The sequence below is a fragment of the Schistocerca gregaria genome, chromosome 3, assembly GCF_023897955.1.
Source record: "Schistocerca gregaria isolate iqSchGreg1 chromosome 3, iqSchGreg1.2, whole genome shotgun sequence".
Classification (NCBI taxonomy): domain Eukaryota; kingdom Metazoa; phylum Arthropoda; class Insecta; order Orthoptera; family Acrididae; genus Schistocerca; species Schistocerca gregaria.
This window is the reverse complement of record NC_064922.1, coordinates 756,491,638-756,514,256: the sequence shown is the minus strand read 5'-3', so window position 1 is coordinate 756,514,256 and position 22,619 is coordinate 756,491,638. Positions and strand designations below refer to the sequence as shown.

General features: G+C 37.1%; 1 protein-coding gene across 6 annotated transcripts in view; it reads left to right on the top strand.

Annotated features, from left to right (window-relative positions):
* LOC126353935 (uncharacterized) overlaps positions 1–22,619 on the top strand; it is a 340,432-nt gene that overhangs the window by 85,901 nt on the left and 231,912 nt on the right. For all 6 annotated transcript variants that reach the window (XM_050003197.1, XM_050003198.1, XM_050003202.1 and 3 more), the window contains one exon: positions 3,175–3,254. In XM_050003197.1, coding sequence (XP_049859154.1) covers positions 3,175–3,254 — 80 coding nt within the window. The remainder of the gene's footprint in view (positions 1–3,174; positions 3,255–22,619) is intronic.

Sequence of the window (22,619 nt, the reverse complement as noted above, 5' to 3'; positions counted from 1 at the left end):
TTGAGTCGTAGCACGACATCCTGTGGCTGCACGAAAAGCATTATTCAACATGGTGGCATTGCTGTCAGGGTTCCTTCGAGCCATAATCCATAGGTAGCAGTCATCCACTGCAGTAGTAGCCCTTGGGCAGTTTCTGTCTCTCTGTCTCTCCTCCATGTTTGAACAACATCGCCTTGGTTTGCTCTGAGACGCCTGGACACTTCCCTCGATGAGAGCCCTTCCTGGCACAAAGTAACAATGCGGACATGATTGAACCACGGTATTGATCGGCTAGGCATTGTTGAGATACAGACAACACCAGCCGTGTACCTCCTTCTTGGTGGAATGACTGGAACTGATCGGCTGTTGGACCCCCTCCGTCTATTAGGTGCTGCTCATGCATGGTTGTTTACGTCTTTGGGTGGTTTTAGTGACATCCCTGAACAGTCAAAGGGACTGTGTCTGTGATACAATATCCACAGTCAACATATATCTTCAGGAATTCTGGGAACGGGGGTGATGCAAAACATTTTTTGATGTTTGTATGTGGACGTGCCTGGAGGGAATGTTGTCTTCCGCTTGAGCTGTTACAGTGTTGTATCTGTTTGTGGTCCACCAGTAATAACTAAATCTACCATGCAAGAGATCATGGCTGCTTCTTTCAAGATTAGAACAGATTTTGCCACAGAGTTTTTTTGCCATACAGAGGCAACCATGTGAAATAACTTTTATAAATGGAGTGAACACAATGCAGGTATGCAACATGTGTAGGTTACTATGAATGTATGTATCAGTTGTCATTTTGTTATTCAATTTCTAGTATTGAATAGGAGATGCCAGTGATAGGACTGGAGCAGATATTGCATCTGTGTCTGTAGCTGGGATATGAGCCATCAGGCAAGGGGCTAGGAGCAGGAGAGTGGTAGTGATAGATTAAGAGTATTATCTAGGACTGGCAGGCAACAAGATATCTGTGTAGGAGGGTTGGGGAGGACAGTAGCTGGGATATTTCAGGACAGGATGGGATATAGTCAAAAATGAAATGAAAAATATCCTCCCAACCCCTCCCACAGTGATATTCCACTATCCCCCCGCCCCCAACCTATGAAATATGCTTGTCCATCCCTAGTCCACCCCAGTTCCCATTCCTTGCTACTTGGCTCATATCCATGCAATAGATCCAATGCAAGACCTGTCCCATACATTCTTCTGTTACCACCTACTACAATCCTATCACTGGCCTCTCTCACCCCATCCAAGGCCACCTGTGCAAGAAGCTGTGAGATCTACAAAGTTGCAACCATTGTGCTCCATTCTACCTGGGCATGACTGCTAACAGGCCAACAAGCAGGTGGGAACTCTTCCTACAATATATCCATCGTTCCTGAATCCCCTCTCACCTCAGCCTTTCGTTCTTCCTCCTGCCTACCCCATTCCCAGCTCCCACTACAGTACATACATCTTCTATCTTGCCAGTACACCTAGAAGTTATTTCTCTCTTCTCTACCCCCCCTTTTCCTCCTTTCCGTTTCCACCCTCGTCTAGCAAGTCTCCTGATGCTGCTCCTAGCAGCCCACTGTCCTGTCCCACCATTTCCTTAGGTAGTCTCACAGGCAGCACCAGCATCATCCCCTACCCCTAACCTGATCCTCCACCCTCTCTCCTCCACATGCTACGTCTTTACACACTGCCTCATCCAAGCAGATTGCTGCTTCGTGAGACGTAGATGCAGTCGCATTTGGACCCCAGTGCTCTGAGACAGTGGTCATGTATGTGTGAGCTAAGCTGGGGTGAATGTGTATTGTTTTTTAATGCAGAAGAAGGACTTCGTCTGAAAGCTTTAATATTTTAGCAGTCTTTTCATTGTGCCTGTCTTTGGCTCAACGCTGCTTCTATGTGATGAGTAGCAATATATTCTTCCCATATTAATGTTATTCATTGTTCTTATAAAATGTAACTCAATGCTTCCTCTATATGATGAATAGCAATATAGCCTTCCCATGTTATTGTTATTCATTGTTGATATAAAGTGTAACCAAGTCTGACACATTATCCCGAAGCATTTGGAAGTTACATCTTAGGCCTTAGATGTTATTTTCTTCCTGTTTATCAAGCAGTTTCCTGTCTCTTAACCCACTCCCGAACCTTGTAATATAGCACTAAGACACAAGTTACCCCATTACTTTTGTGGTTGCAATTGTGGTGTTTTCTGAAAGTAGAGGTACACAGTTTCTGAGGAGCTGATGTTCCAAATACCCTTTATAACGAGGACAAATTATTTGATCGTTACTTTCAAAAACCATCCTATGATAATTGCCACAAGGAAAATCACTTTTATTGAGATAGCTCATTATTAATGGTTTCCAGAACGAGACAGCAGCTAGGGTAGTAATTTTGTTGCTTTATGTGGCTATTCATATGTGAATGTGTGTGCTATTCTGATAGATGTAGATTGAGTTTATTTAAATGGCATACAATTTGATGTAAAAGAGACTTACTTACTTTGCAGTTTAATTCTAGCTATGGTGTGTTTTTTGTGACGCATTCCCCACACTTGTAGCGGAAAACCTTCGTGACATCAGTCAGCTGTTCAGCAGTTTAGTGACAGGTTGGAACTTGGAAGAAAACCTGCTGTTTCTTATTTAGCTCTCAGTCATATGCAGAAGGTCAAGATCCAAGGGATGTGATAGTTAAAAAAGAGTTTTGTAAATGTCATGTTTATGTTGCCAGCCCTGTGAGTATGAGATAAAATCAAAGGAATGTCTTAGTACTTAGAACATTTTTTGTTTGAATATTTTAAGAAGAAGAAGAAGAAGAAGAAGAAGAAGACATAACACTTTTTTTAATTTGTTGTATTCTAGTAAGAAAATTCATTTACAGCTGTGAATTCAGCAAGTTATTGTAGAAGAATTATTAAATATTGCATTCTAGTGAAAAAGTGTGTGTGTGTTTGGGGGCAGGTAGGGGGGGGGGGGGGTAACATAACGTTTAGCACCCCACTCCCTCCCCACTCTCATCACTAGGTAAGTTGCTGTTGCCCCCCCTCCCCCCTCCCCTCCCCTTTAGTGCAGCAAAGAAAAGAGTGCTTGGATGTGCAACTAATTGCATGAGTAAAAAACAATCACTGTATAAATAAATCTTAGCTCAAAGGTATATTTTATGAAGTAATTAAGACTATCTTTCCTCTATTTCCAGAAAGTGGTGTTCTTTGAAAGATGGTGGTGCGTTTTAACAGATGAACTCGATCTCTGCATTCAGGGATTTGTGGAGAACAAGTACGTATGTTTGAAATTTCACTTGTTTCTTACATGTTGTTTACAATGACTGTCTTTCGTCATGTTCAAAATGTAGATTACACTGCTTTGTAAATGATTTCATATTTCTCCTTTTTGTGATTAATTAGTATTAATTTGTCACCATGTCCTTTGAAGCCAAAAACTCATTTTAGGACATGCAGTTGGCTGTTCATTGTGAAGAAAATTTGCAGATTTATTTTACAAAATTGAACCGTTTAGTTACATAAAAGGCTTCAATAAAGTCACAAAATATACGAGCAGGATCATTTTGGTTGTTTTTAGTTCTGCTAGGTTTTCATTTGTATGAGTATATGTCAGTTGCCACATGTGAAACTGAAAACCAGTTATTAAATTTTGAGAGAGAAGTGAATAATCACTCACATCATTTTTTATTTATTGTTTTATTGGAAAGAGAGTAAAGCCTCGGTTATCCCCATTTTTACGTATGACGTTCCTAATTCGTATTGAAGTTTGTCCAGAAATGTCCCTTGAGTGAAGGACTGATATGAATATAGTTCAAGGTTAGTTCTATCTAGCTTTCACAATATTTTACTAACCTGCTAGAAACACTGTCATAGAAAAATATTGCTGCCTTAGCAACTTGTTGATATTTTTAATTTCCTTTGGTCTTGTGTATTTGATATTAATGACGTTTGGTGGTGTAAACTATCTAATTATCACTTGTAAACTTTCATGGCTGAAATGCCACAGTTATTAAAATATTCCTGGCTATTGAGCTGTGGTATTTCCTGGTTTCTTTGATGACTTATGTCTTAATTTCATGTATTCCATTCGGAACCAATTAAAGAATGGAAATTCCAGGTAGGAATATCAACAATTTAGGAAAAAATACATTGCTAACCACTGTAAAGGAGACACGTTAAGTGGCAGACAGACACAATAATATGCAACTTAATGTGTCTTCTTTAAGGTAAGTAGCTATTTGTTTTTTTCTGCATTGTTGGTATCCAGCATTAATTATTTGTTGATCATAGAATACAAAGGTTAAAATATGTACACTGTAACCAAAGGAATAAGTGACTGTTTTCTTGAAAGTGAATGTGAATGTGCTTTGCAAACAAATTGCTTCTGTTACTTTTGGATCTTCTTGGAACACTCAAACAGCTTATTGTTGTAACATTGCCACCATCTGACTGCGTGTTTTTTTATTACTTCCCAAATTTAGGCTTTTGAGCCTTTACCAAATGCAACTGGGAAAAATATTAGTGTATGTTAGACATGACAAGTTGTTTGGTGTAACTTTACATATCTGAATATATCATTTTGTTAGTGATATGTTTGCCAGACATGCCTGACATGTCCTGATCTCTTTCCCAGTTGCAATGGATAAGGTCACAAAAATAATAATAATAAAAAAGAACATGTACGCAAATGGAGATAGTGTTATTGTTGGTGGTACGTGTCATTTAGAGTGGAAAATGGCAGTGTACACCTCTTAGGCTCTGCGAGAGATGAAAATACCCATGTGAGGAAAGACACAGGTTTTAAATTAAGGAAGAGTGGTTGAGAGCAGTAGACTGCCGCTAGGCTTTCTGTTTGTGCCGAGCTGCCTGCCGAGTGGAAGTGGATAGTCAGCGCATTTCTCCACCTGCTGTAGTGGGCATATGTTATTCTGTGCAGCCATGAGTGGAAAGTGTCATGAAAAATATTCATGGAGAAGACATAATACTTGAATTAACAATGTAAAAATGTGTCTTTGATATATTCTTCAGTTGTTTTTGTTCTTCTTGTTGTTGATCTTGGTATGGAACACGTACTTGAGGTAGATGCAAATGTTTGAATTGAGCTCTGTAAGGCTGGACGATGTAATATGACCAAGCTGTATTGTTAATTTATGAGAGAATATAAGTTTTAAGTGGGAATAGGTGTTTGAGGTGCTAGATCAGGATTGAGCTCCTTTCAGTACTTTTTTTTTTTTAAATCATTACGGTAGAGTACCCCATCAAGGCAAAACAAAGGGGGGGGGGGGGGGGGGGGTCTGGAACTGAATAACAGGACCACCTGTGGATCCTGTAATAAATAACATAGGTGACTTTATAGTCGATGAAGTTGTGTTGGGCGAGCATGCGTGGAATTCAAGGAGTAAAGAAACTTTGATAGCCCTTGTGTGCAGACGTGATAACAAACACATCCAGTCTGTGGATAAGCTAAGACCCAAACCAAGTGAAACCAGTGCATATTTTGACCATATAGGCCAAGACAAACGAAATATGGTAGATTGAGAGTGGAAGGTCAAAAAAAGAACAGCAATTTAAAAAAGATTTTACACTTATATTCGAGAAGAAGTACAGTTGCCAAGGGCAACCGACACTAATAATAAAATGTCTAGCTGTACACATGTAGTAGAATGAAATGAGAAGAATTGTTAAAGTAATAAAGAGAAACAAATTGCCAAGAATTTGGGAAGAAAAAGAAGAGTGCTAATAAAGATTAAACAGAATAGCACAGTTGATTATAGTAACAAAACTTCAGCATTAAGGACTGTATCTGTGTGACAGAAGAAAAAGATCTTACAATAAGGAAGATGTCTGGTTGAGTTCTGTGAAGAAGAGTGGTGACAGGATAGCAGTCTATGAACATTGCGCTTGCCTCCCGACTCAGCATGCAGCCTACGGCACCACACAGTTTCTGGTCGCCAGCCGCACTACAACAGCAGCCTGCGATAGCTGATTGATGTGATGCATCTGCAGCACACCAGCAGGCAGTTCATCACCAGCACACAGTTCTCATCTTAAGGTGAGCTGTGCTTAATACAGTTCATTTGGTGTAACAGAGCTAATAGCATCAGTGATTCTGTGATTAATGTTGATGGTACATTCACTGTGCACACGTTGCTTCACATAAACCCAAAAGTAAAAGTCTAATGATGTTAGGTCTGGATCATGGTGGCAATGAGTTAAAACCACCCCTTCCCATTCATCGTGGGGGAAATTCTGTATCCAAAAACTTGCAAACATTGTTGGCGTAGTGTAGAGGAGCACAATCAAGTTCAAAGATAACACATTCTGGAAATTGTGGCATTGCCACTGCATTCAAGTGCACCATGTCAAGGTAGTTGTTGATGTCGTAGTCTGCGCCACGTAGAAAAATTGGTCTAAAACTTATGCACCAGGGCACACCATGTGTTGATTTTATGGGTGGACGATCATGTTCAGTGAAGGTACAAGGATTTTCAGAAGCCCATATTCTGATGTTACAATGATGAATATGACAGACAGGGAATGTGGCCTCATTGCTACACACAGTCTTCTTCATAAATCGTTCATCATAATCGATCTTATTAAGTAAATCTGTAACAAACTTGAATCGTTTGGGTCTATCAGTCAGTTTGATATTGTGCAACAACTACAATTTGTAACCCTAAAAAGAAGACCTTTTTTCAGACCTTATGAACTGAACTTATTTTTAGGCCTAATTGTCAAGGTTACACACACTCCTTTTTTTTTGTTTCATTAGATAGCTATCATGTACAGCTTCTACAGACTCAGCGCATAGTGAATGCCTACCAGAACAGGATTTGTCAGCAAACTGCCAGCATCCTTTAACTGGGTCTCCCACTGATTAATGTGTTTTTATAAGCAAGCTACAAAGTACACAACTTTTCTCTGTATCGCCAACATCTTGACTGACGTGGCCTTATCTGCTGCTGTTACATGGTTTGTTGGGTTGCGTCATGACTTACACACACACACACACACACACACACACACACACCATTGAACATCATATTACTTAAACATCATACTACTGAAACTCTTTGCCATACTGTCCATTGTAGTGTAAGTTTCAGCCTTTCGTTTCTGTTTGCCACAACAAGCGTTTATAACTGCACCATGACTTTACAGACCTACTGTACTTGCATGACTAGAAAAATAGCCCATGAGGGACAGGGAATGAATAGAGAAATTTTTATTGCAAAGTTGTAATAATAAAACAGAAAACGGTTTTACAGCTTAAGGTGATAACCTTAATAGTGAAATGCTTCAAAAACAAGACTGTGCAACTAAGCCAGAAAATAATAATGAGAAATTAGAAGAGGAGCTAAAGAAAGAGATTTGGGAAACTTGTGAGGTTCTGAAATCGGAAATTGAGTTGAGGCTAGGTAATAAATTAGACAAAAAGCTATCAGCATTAAAAGAGGAGATACACACTGAAATTTTATGGCAGTGTGTCTTGGTGAAGTGTGAAATACACGGTCATATTAAAGAATTACACATTAATGTAGACCTGTTACATGATTTGACTGAGAAGGTATGCAGATATGTAAAGGATCAAATCTCAGAGGCATAAGGCCGTATCAAATTATTAGAACAGAGATGTGAAAATGGTGAACCAATTTGTTCACAAGATACACTTACCAGTTTGGAGGAAAAGTACAAGAATTAGTACAACAAAAATTTCGAGAAAAGGCAAAGAACTTGGGTAGTATCAAACTTTCTGGGGGATGAGGCTACTCAACAAAACATGGAATTCAAATGGTTATGGAATGAATTAGCAAAAACCAGAAAAGAAAGAAAAAATCAGTATCTGGGAAAATCCTGTGCCACTAATACATTACTGGAAGAATTTCAGTTAGGAAATATTTTATCCATTTTGGTTAGAGAATGCCACATCTGGTTTCATGAATTACTCTTTAGGAGAAGTACTGCAATCAGCCACAAGGTGGTGGTGGTGGTGGTGGTGGTGGGGTGGTGGGGTGGTGGTGGTGGTGGTGGTGGTGGTGGTGTGTTTTTTTTGCTGGTACTAATATCGGGCCTGAGCCCATCAGCAGGTGGTAGCATTGACTTCTTTATGAGTTTTATGTTTGTGTCCTAAAATAGAACAAAGTTTTTGTGACTGCATAATTTATGAAAGATTTTACATTTATATCCTAAAATATTCCAAAGTTTTTATATATGCTCTATACATTGTATTTACTTCATGAAAAGCCCTCCTGTACATATTATAAGGCAGAGGTATGATTTTCTTTTACATTCCATGTTGATCATTGAACTAAATACAAGATGGCAGATACATTTGTTTACATCAACATTGATCAACGAGGATTGATCAGTCAAACCTTCATCTTATAATATGTAAAGTTCAATTTGTAGAGCATATATAAGTATATAACTTTGAAATCAAAAAAACTTTGTTATATTTTAGGACGCATATGCAAACCTTTTCGCAAACTATGCAATCACAGAAACTTCAATACACAAATGTAAAACTTCCAAAAAAGTCAATGCTGCTCCAACAGTGTAATTTATGAAAACAGCTGAGGTGTTCTCTCACCAAGGTTGATAAAATAATGTTGTCATTACGCTGCCAGTTAAAGAGAATTGTGCATGATTTCTGAAAAGTGCAAGCTTCAGCTAATGAAAGTAATACTTGCTGTAGCATTTAACAAAAAGTGTCTAGCTGTAAGAGCGATTCCCAAGTATATCAAATTGAATGTCAAGAACATCAGTAAAACCGTACATCTAGCAAACGTAAAATGTGAACTGTGTTGGTTATGTAGTGAAATGAGAGCTCAGTATAAACAGAAAGAGCTTCTTCATTTAGAACGGAATAACTTGCTGTTTCCGGTGTATTTCACATGCATTATAGACGAAACTGGTGTTTTCATTAGAACAAAACATTATATCATACCACAAAGACAAAAGAGAAAATTAAAAACCGTAATATTAAGCAAGAAGTCATACAATAACCCATCATCTTATGAAGATTGTCTCTTTGATAGAGTTATCAATTTCGAAACTATTAGTTTCAGTCATTCTCGACAAAACCTGCTAAACAAGAGCCCAAAACATAACATTACCTGTAAAACAAATAAAAATTAACAGTAAAGGAGTAATTGTTAAAACCAGAATTGTATGTAACATAACTAAATTAAATAATTGCAGTAAAAATGTAGTAGGTAATAAAATAAACAAACTAAACCAGAAACACACAATCACAAACCAGACACAATGCAAATTTTCACAAGACTCAGCTGATCTCAGAAAAATAAATAAAAAAACTCAAGGAGAACAAAGCTCTTGTAGTGATACTGTATGAAGACGATTACATTAATAAACACTAGATTTTTCAGAAACATAACATAAAAGAAATTAATACCGACCCAAACCTAAAATTACAGGCTAAGCATAAAAAAGTCCTCAGAGATTGCAACTTCCTCCTAATCAAAATTGAAAAATCTGAATGCACAATAAAGTACCCTCCAGCCTCAGAACTTCGATCACAATCATAGATTCACAAAGAACGTTGTCCTGTATGTCTGATTGTGATCTTGTAAAGAGTCCTTGCTACAAAATAAGTAAGAAAACTTAAAGAGATCCTCACCAAGGCCTTTACATTTGAAGATAATTTTTGTGAAAACGATAGCTATGAGATTTCAGGAAACATCAAAGACATCCCATACCACACATAGCCACATTCACATTCTTTGATATAGTTAACTTGTTTACAAATATACCGGTAAAAGAAATTATCTCAGTAATTAAAAATAACATGCTTAAATATAAAAAGATCAGTATACCTGAAATTTACGAGATAGTTCAACTTATAATCTTAGTGCTGTCACATAACTAGTTGAGCTTTAATAACAATTTATATGATCAGAAAGATGACCTTGCAATAGGCAGGTGTCTAGCCAACATTTGCACAAACCATTTAGAAACATCCTTTTTAATGCCAATATGACAGTAAAGAAAAAAGTCTCGTGTATTACAAACACTTGATGGAACTGTAGAATAAATTAATCAGTTTTTGAAAGAGGTTAACAAATCCCACAAAAACATAAAATTTACTGTTGAGCATGGAACTGATAATGGCATAAATTTCTTGGATAAAACAATTAGTAAATACAATGGTAAATATAAGTTTAACATGTAAAGAAAACCCACTACAGCGGGTACCACAACACAGGTAATCATGTCACCCTGAGCAACACACAGTTATGTATTATACGATAATGTTCAATGGATGGAAAAAATCCCTTGACACTGAAGATAAACCACAAGAACTAGAAACAATGAAACTAATCACCCACAGTGATGGTTACATTTCTGGCACCATCACTAAACATCACACCAGAATTAAAGCAAATACAGTGACAAATATATCTCTAAGTCCAAATCAAACAGTAATTTAGCACAAATATCTCCTCAAAACTCTGTGAAATATGTCTGCTTACCATTCACTGATAAAGCATCATATCAGATTGCAAACTTATTACATGCAATAAAATATCAAAATTAGTTTTTCCGCGAACAATAAAATGAAAGACAAAATTGTTCACAACTTAAATTCAAAAACTGAAGTATACCGCAGGTCTGGCATTTATAAACTAAATTGTTCTGTGTGCTCCAACTTTTACATTAGCCAAACTAGTAAGAGTTTTAATGTACAATATCATGAACACATGGGATGCTCTAAGGCTCAACAACCTAAATAAGTCAACTTTTGCTATTCACATTATCCAACATGGAAACACAGAGATAAGCATCAAAGACAACTTAATGACATTTCCTTTAGCTGAAAAAGGAGTATAGATGGTTTTATTAGAAGAATTAGAAGTGGCCAGCCAGTGTGACCGAGCAGTTCTAGGCGCTTCAATCTGGAACCGCGTGACCGCTACGGTCGCAGGTTTGAATCTTGCCTCGGGCATGGGTGTGTGTGATGTCCTTAGGTTAGTTAGGTTTAAGTAGTTCTAAGTTCTAGGGGATTGATGGCCTCAGATGTTAAGTCCCATAGTGCTCAGAGCCATTTGAACCATTTTCAATTAGAAATATACAGCTATGTTCACAAGAAACCTGACTGTGTACTGAATGATCAGCTAGAATTAAAAAGGAAAAAAGTCTGGTATACCTCCAAAATTTCATACTGCTCCTATAATTTGAAATGATAACAATATTAATTAATTGACAGAGAGAAAATTCTTCGTTGGCCATTACCAGCATCTGTTAAACCTAAATAGTTAAATGTATAACTGTATGTAATTACCTGTACTATTAAGAAGTACCTTTGCAGTAGGTCCAGAAGTGTGCCATATCTGTTCACATATCACAGTCTTTGGCACATCGTATCAGCTGTCAATGTAAACAAATGTATTTACCATCTTGTATTTAGCTCAGTTCATTGATTGTAAAAGAAAATCAAACCGTTGTCTTATGTAAATGAGGGCTTTTCATGAAGTAAGTACTATGTATAGAGCATATATAAGCATAAAACTATGTAATCGTAAAAACTTTGATATATTTTAGGAAACAAATGTAAAACCTTTTCTAAAGAATGTAATCGCAAAAACTTTGTCGTATTTCGGGACACAAATGTAAAACTTGCAAAGAAGTCAGTGTTACCACCTGATGATAGGCTTCGCTCTGTGACTAGTAATGGTAGAATAAAATCATTAAAAAATATTTGAGGCTGGTTGCAGTATTTCCCAGAGTGTAATTAGGAAGTAACGTGAATATGTATAAACATTTTCAGTAATTGAAACTGGTGGCAATGTATACTCATGTTCAGAAAAAACAGAACACCTTGAATATCTAGAGATACGACATTCTTATTCACAGGGCATGTTCTGCAGACATGATTAGCATTTGTATCATGTTAGCCCACAGGTTGGAGGTCAACACCAATATCATGGCACACCACCACCTACCAGTAAAATGTGCATGTGGCTTTTGTTGTTGCTGTAAACTGACAGTGTGACTTGAGCAGAAGTGCAGGATGCAGCACAGATGTATGCAGGAACCGTACCATCCAATCAGTGAGTTTCAAAGTGGTGCATTATAGGCATGAGAGAATGTGATGCATCCATCCAGGAAATTGATGCTCATGTGGAACCAAGTGTTTCGGGAGTGCAATGGGTGTGTGCAGAAGTGGTAATGGAAGGTTGTAGAACATGTTGAGATGGGTCAGATCGCACCACCTAAATACCCCCTCCCCCACCCCTCCAGCCCCTAGAAGATTGACACCTCATCCGCCTGGCATTGTAGGACAGAACTGCTTCCTCCTCGGCTCTGGCCCAACAGTGGGACAGTGTGACACATTGTACACTATCAGGACTGACAGTCAGTCACTTTATATTATGGTACAGGTTACATGTACGTCGTCCATTTCTCGACCTACCTTTGACAAATGTGCAGAAACATGTTAGACCTCAGTGGTGTATGGAACAATGTTACTGGGGACAGAACTGGCATCAGACAGTGTTCTCGGATGAATCCGGGTTCTGTTTGTTTGAAAATGATGGCCGTATTTTGTTTCACTGCATTCGGGGAGCAGCATTACTGTGACTGCATTCACACAAGTCGTACAGTGCCTACTCAAGACAAACATCAAAAAATGGAAAAGTATGATGTGGGGTGCTATTGGGTACAACTACAAATCACAGTTGCTGCTAGCCCATGGCACTGTGACAAGTGTGACATATGTTAATGACTTCCTGTGGCTCATTACTTTGCCCTTTCTGAACAACATCCCAGATTTCATTTTTCAGCAATATAATGCACAACCACATGTTGCTGCACAAACTTGTACCTTCTTGGTGTCAGAGAATGTCTTGCTTTTGCTGTGGCCCAACAGATTTCCAGACTTTGTCACCAATCAAAAATATGTGGGATATGGTGAAACGACGGGTGCACTGCTGTGACCCAATGCCAACCACTACAGATGAATTTTGGAATCAGATGACTGCAGCATAGGTGGCTATGCCACAGAATGTTATTTGCATTGTATACAGGGTGTCCCATTTATCTTGACCACCCTAAATAACTGTTTGTCCAGATGCAAATTACAAAATATTCCAAGCAAATGTTCTTTAGCCATTAAGGGGACATCAATCAGCATGATCACCTTCATTGTAGCTTTTTTTTTTACAAGGATATGGATAGTGGTATGACTATTTTAAATGGCACCTTGTATTTTTTATTCAGTAATTTCCTCCCTAAAGATGTATTAAAAAATGTGTAGCAGTGTACCATTCACTGAAAAACCCAAAATTATTAATTTCATAACACAACATTGTTGTTGGCACTCCCAGCACTTAGTGCAGGTACTTGGAGTAATGGAACACAGCCATGTGCTGATGTTGGCAGAGAACAAATGCACACCCATCATTCTGTCAACCATCGTCAGCTGAAGAGTTGTGTGAGTAGAATGTACACCAATGAAGAAAAGCTAGAAGTGCTACTAATCTATAGGTAATCGAAGTTAGCAGAACAGTAATTGCAATACTGTTTTCTTATGTATGGGTACATTTAGTACAGTAGTTCAGTCCTTTTAATACTGTTGTGTAGAGTAGGCATACAGTAAAGGCTGTCCTTCCTACAAACTCCATCAACATAACATTTCTTTTCTGCGGAACTGTACAGAGAGTGATATCCTGACAAGAACCCACCTTCCCGAAGGATTTTTTTCTCATGCTGCGACGCTTCAGGGAACAGGAAGATTCAACCCACGACAACACAATCATAGTAGCACTTGCACAGACGAAGCTGCCAAAGTCACTGATCTCACTTCCTTTGCTATGAATCCATATGTGAGCACACGGCAGCTTGAACATGAGATTGGCATTCCTAAATCCAGTGTACATCATATTCTTACACGTCACCAGTTCCATCCGTACCATTTACACCTACATCATGAATTGCATGGGAATAATTTCCAGAATCGTGTACAGTTCTGTCAGTGGGCACAGCAGCAAATCCTTACCAACCCGAACTCCTTCTCCAATGTTCTATTTACCGATGAATGTTACTTCTCAAACAAAGCACAGGTAAATGCAAGGAACATGCATTGTTGGTCCAGTGACAACCCATGATGGCTTAGACAGGTGGAACAGAGCATCAATGGAGAATTAACGTCTGGTGAGAGATGCTTGGTTCTACAATTATTGGTCCGTATTTCATCAATGGTAGTCTAAACGGCACAATGTATGCAAACTTCCTCAGACAAATTCTTCCTCCTCTTCTGGATGAAGCACCTCTAAGAACCAGAAGGCTTATATGGTATCAACACGGTGGATGTCCAGCACATAATGCCTTGTGTGCACATCATGTTCTGAATTGAAGGTATCCTGTTAGATGGATTGGTCGAGGAGGAACAGTTACTTGGCCTGCAAGGTCTCCTGATTTAAATCCTCTGGACTTTTTCTCTGGGGATGCATTAAAGAAGTTGTCTATAGCGATATTCCAACAACTCCAGAGGACATGCAGGAACATATTGTGCTTGTTTGTAATTCTCTTCAGCAGGCAACACTAGAAGCATTAAATAATTCTTTCATTCAATGAGTGCACCAGTGTATCGATGTCCAGGGTCACCACTTTGAGCACCTCTGAATGTTCTACTCGTGGACAATGGTACAGGCAAGTCTAAGTCAATTTTGTGTTATGTTTTTACTTGGTTTTCATTTGTTTTCTGACAACTCCAGCAAGTGGACGAGTTTGTGGTCCCGGACTCAAAGCCATTGTTGTATTATGTAATTAATAACGTTGTGTTTCAGTAAATGGTACACTGTGATTCATTTTTGAATAGGTCTTTAGGAGAGGAAATGAATTACCGAATAAAAAATACAGGGTGCCATTTAAATAAGTCATACCGACATTGATATCTTTTTAAAAAACATAGCTACCATGAAGGCAATCTTGCTGATTGATGTCCCCCTGACGGCTAAAGAACGCTTGCTTGAAACATTTTGTGATTTTCATCTGGACAAACAGTTATTTAGGGTGGTCAAGATAAAAGGGGCACCCTGTACACATTGATGCCATCGTACATGGAACACGTTATCATGGCTCATGGCAGACCGTGTGCCTACTAGGCAACAGGACACATGCTGAACCAACGTGACTGAAATGCTAATCATTTCTGCATAACATACTAAAGTACATGTCCTGTGAATATGAATGTCCTATCTCTAGTCGTTCAAGCTGTTCTGTTTCTTCTGAACATGAGTGTACTTTCTACTTATTTCTTAAGACTATTTTCTAGGACCTTACCATAAAATTAGGAGGATTCTAAGAACATAGATTCTGCATTGACTTACTTGATAGGGGATGCAACAGAGTGAGGAAATGCACACTCAGAAGAGTTTACATCTCGGGGGGATTTTCAGGAAATACTTATAGATCAGGAGCTATAAAGGAGAAACTAACATTAGAATTACTGGACCTAAACTATTATAACAGTTCAAGGGGCAGTTTTAAAAAGTATGCAGAGTTTCACCATATCTGATCGAAGTCTTTAGACTACCCACTCGAGAAAGTACTCTTAGCAAAGATACTAGTTAGATGTTTACTTTACTATGTACATAAAGAAATTTTGTGTAGAAGATGGCCAATAAATGAGTTACATCTCTTTTATAAGAGGTTTAGATACCATAAAAAAAAAAATCAAGAAGAGACAAATCACGACAATAGTAGACCTAATTCAGAATTTCAGAAAAAGAAAGAAGCAAACTTTTGTCAGGTAACAAAATGTACAAACAACAGAATAATAGGCTGAGAAATGCAAATACAGAAACACTTAGTAATACTAAAAGAGATGATAATAAAATGATATTTCAATGATATACACAGTCATGAGCTTCATTATTAGAGGAAGACCGACAGTGTCCTGGACAAAGAGCCAAAATCCAGGATGTATCAGTGTAAGATCAGGCCCATACATAGAAAAATTAGTAGCTTTTGCCAAAGTCTACTTGTAAAGAAATGGTTTCTGGAGGAGGAACAGAAAGATCATGGCGTAATTACTAAACCCGTTGTTAAAGGATTAGTGATGAATCATTTGAGCTATTGAAACACAGAACAGTATATCCTATACTTGTACTAACATGAGTATATGTTATTGGTATTACAGGGTCTAAAGCCAAACAGATCAAATGAGAAGTAAGACTATATTTGTAAGAATACTGGTAAACAAGTTTCCATTTATGCAAACTTGTTTAGTAGTATCTAATGTTAACATACAAATGTTAGTTGGGATCAACTGAGCAATTACGTGTCATTTAATCTTTGATTTTTGAAGTAAGAAACAGACATGTAGCTACAACAGTGTGGTTTATGAAATACCTTTTAAAAATAAGAACATGGTAGACATAGGAGACAATGAAATATGCTTAATTGCTACAAGAAAGACAGTAAGTTTGGAGAATCCAATGAGTCCTCAAGGTGTGATAAAGGTATAGATTAGCATTAAAGCTTACGAGTGATTTATTGAATGAGTCACAAAAGTAAGATATGAACAAGATATTATTAAAATATTAAAAGATATTTTCAGATAAACCAGGCGTACTTGGAGATTATGTTTATAGTTTCAAGATAAATGATGAAACACCTTTTTTTTGCAACTGTATCTGATACCTTTAAGCATACGTCGCGCTGTGCAAGAGGAGATTGACAAAAGGATTAATGATGGTATTATAGAACGTAGTTTTAGTGTATATAACAATCCACTACTTTTGGTGTGCAAGGCCACTGGTGGAGTACGTTTATGGCTCTGTGCTTGCATTTTAAATAAGAGTATAGAAACCAAGAGAGAGAGGCCTATTAGTATAGATGAAATAACCTAAATTTGAGGAAGCCAAATACTTTAGCTCAATGAATCTGGTTGTTGGATTCTGGCTGGTGAAACTGGATGAGGACTTAAAGAAATTACAGCTTTTTTATGTGAAGTTAAGTTATATCAGTTTAAAGTATTGCCATTTGGATTGAACATCTCAGTATCTGTATTTATTTGAGCTTGAGATGCTGCCTTAGGAAAGGAGTTACTACAAGACTTAATCATTGATGTAGATGATGTATTTTAGTATCTGAAATGTGAGAAGATATTGTGATTTATTAGCAAAAACTTTGGAAAGGTTTTTTGTGCAAAACATATTACATTCAAGCTTTCAGAATCATACTTTGATAGAGAAGAGCTAAAATTTTTAGGACATGAGCAATTAAAGATTGCCCAGAACTTAAGAACACAAAGCAACTGAAGTTATTTTTAGGGTTAGCAGGGTTCTACTGTTGCTATGTTCACGATTGATCTAAGAATGATCAATTCCTGTTAAAACTTTGAAAACAGAAATAAAAATGGATTTGTGGAGAGGCGGGGTCAAAAGTCTGTAACAACATTAAGTTAGCATTGGTGAGAGCACCCATTTTAAAACATCCATGTATGAATAAACCATTTAAACTATGTACTGAAGCTTCAGATCATGGGATAGCTTGTAAACTATTTCAGGGCAAATAGGATCCTAGTACAGGAGAGCATGTCACATTAGTGCTTGCCAGTAGAGCTTTAAGCAAACACAAAGTAAACTGTATAGCCATAGAAAAAGAATTATTAGCTATAGAGTGGAGTATACAGAAGTTTCAGACTTCATTGTTGGGATTTAAAGTATCCATATACACAGATCATCAGGCATTAGCATTCCTGATGGAAAACAATTGTTACGCGGTAGATTGATTTGTTGAGTAGTATTGTTGCAGGATTATCATATTCATATTAAATACATAAAAGGTCCACAAAATGTGGTTCGTGATGCACTATCATGTCTTCTGTTAGGAATGCATGATGTACGTAAGGTCCTAGAGTTACTTTTAATATAAATTGCTTATCACTAAGCTACACTAATAATGAAGTGTGGAACCTCGCCCACATACTAGACAAATATAATAGATGACCCATACTTTAAAGATACATGGTTAATGCTCAAACAGGGATTAGCCTTGGATGGTAATATACCCTGACAACAGGGTTATTGCCCATGGAGGTTATTGCCCATGGAGGTTATTGCTATGGCTTTTTATAGGAGAACCGTTATTGAAAATGTTTAGTTGGCCTCAAAGAAGTATTAACATTAGAAGAACTACAGTAACTAATAACAAGTAACATAGTTCGAAACAAAGACTAGAGTGATACATTGCCCATGCTTAATTTCAAATTGGTGACTTAGTTTTAATTCATGACTATCAAGTTTGTTCGAAAATTGAAAAAGAAACAAGTAAATTTTTTCCTAGATATGTAGGACTATATAAAATTAGCTGTATTCTACATCCAAAAGCATTATCCTTAGTAGAACCAACTACTGGGAAGTAAAAATGACTATATAATGTAGAAATGGAAAAACGATTTAAATCCAAAGAATAACGAGAGGAGTTCATGAATATAATGTTATTTTCAATAGTTTCAGTGCCACCCATTAGAGAAAATGTTTGACAAAGCCTCTACTCAGATTGAAGATACAGCAGCCAGAGTGCTCACACTGTTATCTAATTGTATGAAGACTACTTAGTGATCTTGTACTTATCTTGACTTAAATGAAATTGCTACAATAAATAAAATTAGAATCAAGTGTGATGTGTGAGAATTTTATAACTTTTATGAGGAATATAGAAGTAGTCAGGTTTATATGTGATTTTGTTGAGGTTTGTAATAGGGATTGAAGTTCAGTTTACACACACTGAATGCATTACTGGTCATAACAATGAGTAGTATTACTTACACTCCTAGGCATGCGGTAGTGGAATGTTGAATTCACTTTTCACGGCCTCTTCAGAGAAATCGGGGCAAGTCCATTTTGTAGGATATGTTGACCATTCTGCGTCCTTTAGCATCCCCAATGCCATCTTTTGGCATCCTCAATGATACACCTTGCAGGGTGTGTCCTTGGGTAGGGTATGGGAAGAGATTAAGTCTTTGGGGTCTATCATCCTTTCTTCTTCAGGTCTAACACTTTGATTCCTCATTTTTAATTCTTGCTTCTCAGCTTCTTGAGGACCAGTTCTAATTCCCCCTGTACAGATTCACATGTTTATATTTATGATACCTTTCTTTTTTCCTGGGTCAATAGCTGACTATAAATTGTCACTTATTGACTACAAAGCCTATTTTCATAGTTTAGATGAGCAGCAATGTCCCCCACTCCCACACATACACCTTGAAAAACATTACTTTCACTTAACAGCAATAGTAAGGAGTAATTGTGTTTGAGCTGTTAGCTTTGTCACATTTTTCAGGGTGAGGATCAACAAGTTGCAACGTTTCTAGATAACGAAAGGGGTGACAAGCTAACAAGGGAGAGAAATAGAGAGCACACTCACAGAAAATATGCATCCATGCGAATAAGAAAGGATGGTGGATAAGAGAGAAGGAAAGTGCCAAGGGAATTGTTGTAAGGGATTGGGGGAAGTAATTGTTGGAAGTGTGTATTAGATGTAAAGGGAAAGCGAGCAGAGAGAGAAGCAGTCACAAAGGCATGTTGGAGAATACATATTCAGGAAATTATGGACAAGTAGAATGTCTACAATGGGAACAACACTGGATTACTGAATAAAGTAATAGGTGAAGGGTGTCTTGCACCTTCTAGAGAGATAGAGGGTAAAGATATTTATGGCTAAGTTACCCCATATAAGTAAACTTGTACCAGGTTCACGAGGATTCAGAGAAGGGATGATCCCTACCATATTTATATTGGGGAAAGAAGGTAAGGAGGGACATCATGCTGTAAAGGTAGCAAAAAGGGGAAAGAGTACTTATGCCTAGAAAGACTAAGAAATGAATAGTTATTATGAAGGGAAATTATTGAAATGCAAAGGCCGGAAACAATGAAAATTTTTCTCCAGACTAAACAAAAAAATTAAAAAGTTAGTGATTTTGTGTGACACATATGTTTCAAGCTTCATGGTTAAGTACCTTTGTGTTCTGGAATTTCATCCTTAGGGTAAGGTCTTATCTAATAGAGGAATATATAAGGATAAATACCAAAGCATAGGCACATTATGCACAAAGACTTTCTGCAGGTGTAAGTCAGAAAGTGTAAAAGTCTATATGTGTAACCAGGGATTTGTGTGAAATTTAGTATTCTCAGTGGATTGTTAACATCTTGAGAGTAGTCTAAAAGAATGAATATTGAGTAATTAAAATGATTGAAAGTTAAAAATTATAAAAAGTATTGGTATACAGGCCAAATTATGTAAAATTTATTATTGAAAAATATGTAGAGAGAGAAAGAGAAGCAATGTGACAGCATACGTAATGAAGTGAAAAAAGAGGATATTTGCAGGATATCTTCTAATCGAGTTGAAGACTGTGGTGTTACATGTCATTTAGAATGGGGAATGGCATTGTATACCTTTTAGGCTCTGAAAGAGATGGAAAATATGCACGTGAAGAAAGAAAAACGTTTTAAGCTAAGGAAGAATGATTGGGGGCAGTACACTGCTGCAAAGCTTTCTGTTTGTGCAGAGCTGTCTGTCTAGTGGAATTGAGCGTTCAACGCGTGTCTTCACCTGTCGTAGTGGGTGTGTGTTATTCTGTATGGACTTGAGTGGAGTGTGTCATGAAAAGTATTCTTGGAGAAGATGCAAGACTTTAATTAATAATTTAAAACTGTATCTTTGGCATATTCTTCAATTGTTCTTATTCTTGATCTTGGTGTGGAACAAGTACCTGAGGTGGAAACGGTTGTTTGAGTTGAGATCCACAAAGCTGGTTGATCTAATACAAGAAGTTGTATTGTTAATTGAAGAGAGAATGTAAGTTTTAAATGGAAAGAGGTTTTTAAGTTGCTTAAGTAACTAAGTCAAGAATTAAGCTCTTGTTCAGCATATTCTCTAAATCTTTTGAGAAGAAGACCTAGTCACAGCACAGAAAAGAAGAGAGGCTGGAACTGAACTGCAGGACCAGCTCTGAATAATGTAATAAATAATATTCAACAAAGTTGTTGGGTAAGCATACCTGGACTTTAAGGAATAAAGAAACTTTTAAAGCCTCATATGCAGACTTGATACATGCATACCCAGTCTGAATCAAGCTAAGACCCAAACCAAGTGAAGACAGTGTAATTGCAAAGAAAACAAAAAAATACATATAAGCTTAGTGTCCTGTTAAATTGTTGCATTTTCAGTATCTTGGGGGGCAAATTTTCTTGAGCTTTTTCTTACACCAATTGCTCTGACTTGAAAATTATTCACTTGGAAAGCTCTTTAGCACATCCACATCGGCATCATTTAAAAAAGTAAATATAGGAATTAATTTCTTAAAAATTTCACTCTTTGTGGACTATGGTCTTCACACAGCGAAAGAGTATTCTTTAAACTTGTCGTTATCGTACTTGTACGCCTAAATGAATAGGTTTGTAAACTTTTGCTTCACCAATTTCTTTAAAAATGATTAATGAAAGACTTCAGATAGTGCTGCTTGACTACTTCTCTTTTTGTTAGTCTTAGTACAGTAGGGAAGTCTTGTGTCTTACCCAGTTACCTTTATTGTCTCAGAGGGCATGCCCTTCTGTTATTGCAAACTTACTTTGTTTTTACTGAACTTATCGTTTTTCTTTGTATTCTTCTTTACATTGCACATAATTTACGTGGATTGCAGTTGACTGCTAAGCATTCACATGCATGTAACAACTGTGTTTTTTGTGACTAAGTTTCTTGTTCCTAGATGTGCTTCTTGTTGTAAATGTTCAGAGTTCACAATGATTGATTTAATTTTATGATCTTAAAGTTGTTAGTTCCAGATTCATAAAATTTGTATAGTTCACAATTACAAAGTAAAGGTAAGTTACCACCCTGGCTTGATGTCAATTTTTGTCTAAAATATCCCATGAATTTTGCTTTGTGTGATATATTATAGGGTGTCCAATTCTGAAGTTACTCTGTCCTGTCTGTAATTGAAATATTGTTGAGTAACTGATGTAATAGAAGAACAGTCACATTTCTGTCAGTGGATAACAGCAGACATAGAATTGATTAAGAAAGATTGCAGGACTTGGGTGCAAGAACTATTTTCATGAACAATGTATTTGTTAAAGTCAATAGCTATAAATAATAGTCATCTTTTAATTTTCACTGTAGTTGTTGTTATTCCTCATTGTCCTGAAAACAAATGGACTATGATTTCGCTGGGAGGGACCTGTATCTTGAAAATGTTTAAGAACAATGTGTTAATCTTCCTCTTGGTCTCAAAATTAAGTTGTAATTCCTCCAACAAAATCATTAATGTTGCAGTTCTGTCATGATCTCGAGATAATGCAGTGTGGTATAAATATGATTTCTTCAATATGAAACACCAGTTTCAATCATAGTCTTGTATATTCTCTTTCTCTTGGATTACAAATTTTCGCATTTCTTCATACGTCAACATTATATTCCACTTTCACATGGATGCAATGGAGAGAAATTACACTCTTACCTCCCCATATCTGATCATCAATACTATTAAAAAAAACGGCTTTTCTCCTCCACAGCCCTCAACCAACACACTATGGAAAAGAGTAACATAAACCAAAGATACACAAGTTTTACATTGTTAGCTCACACTATATAATTTATATTGATACTT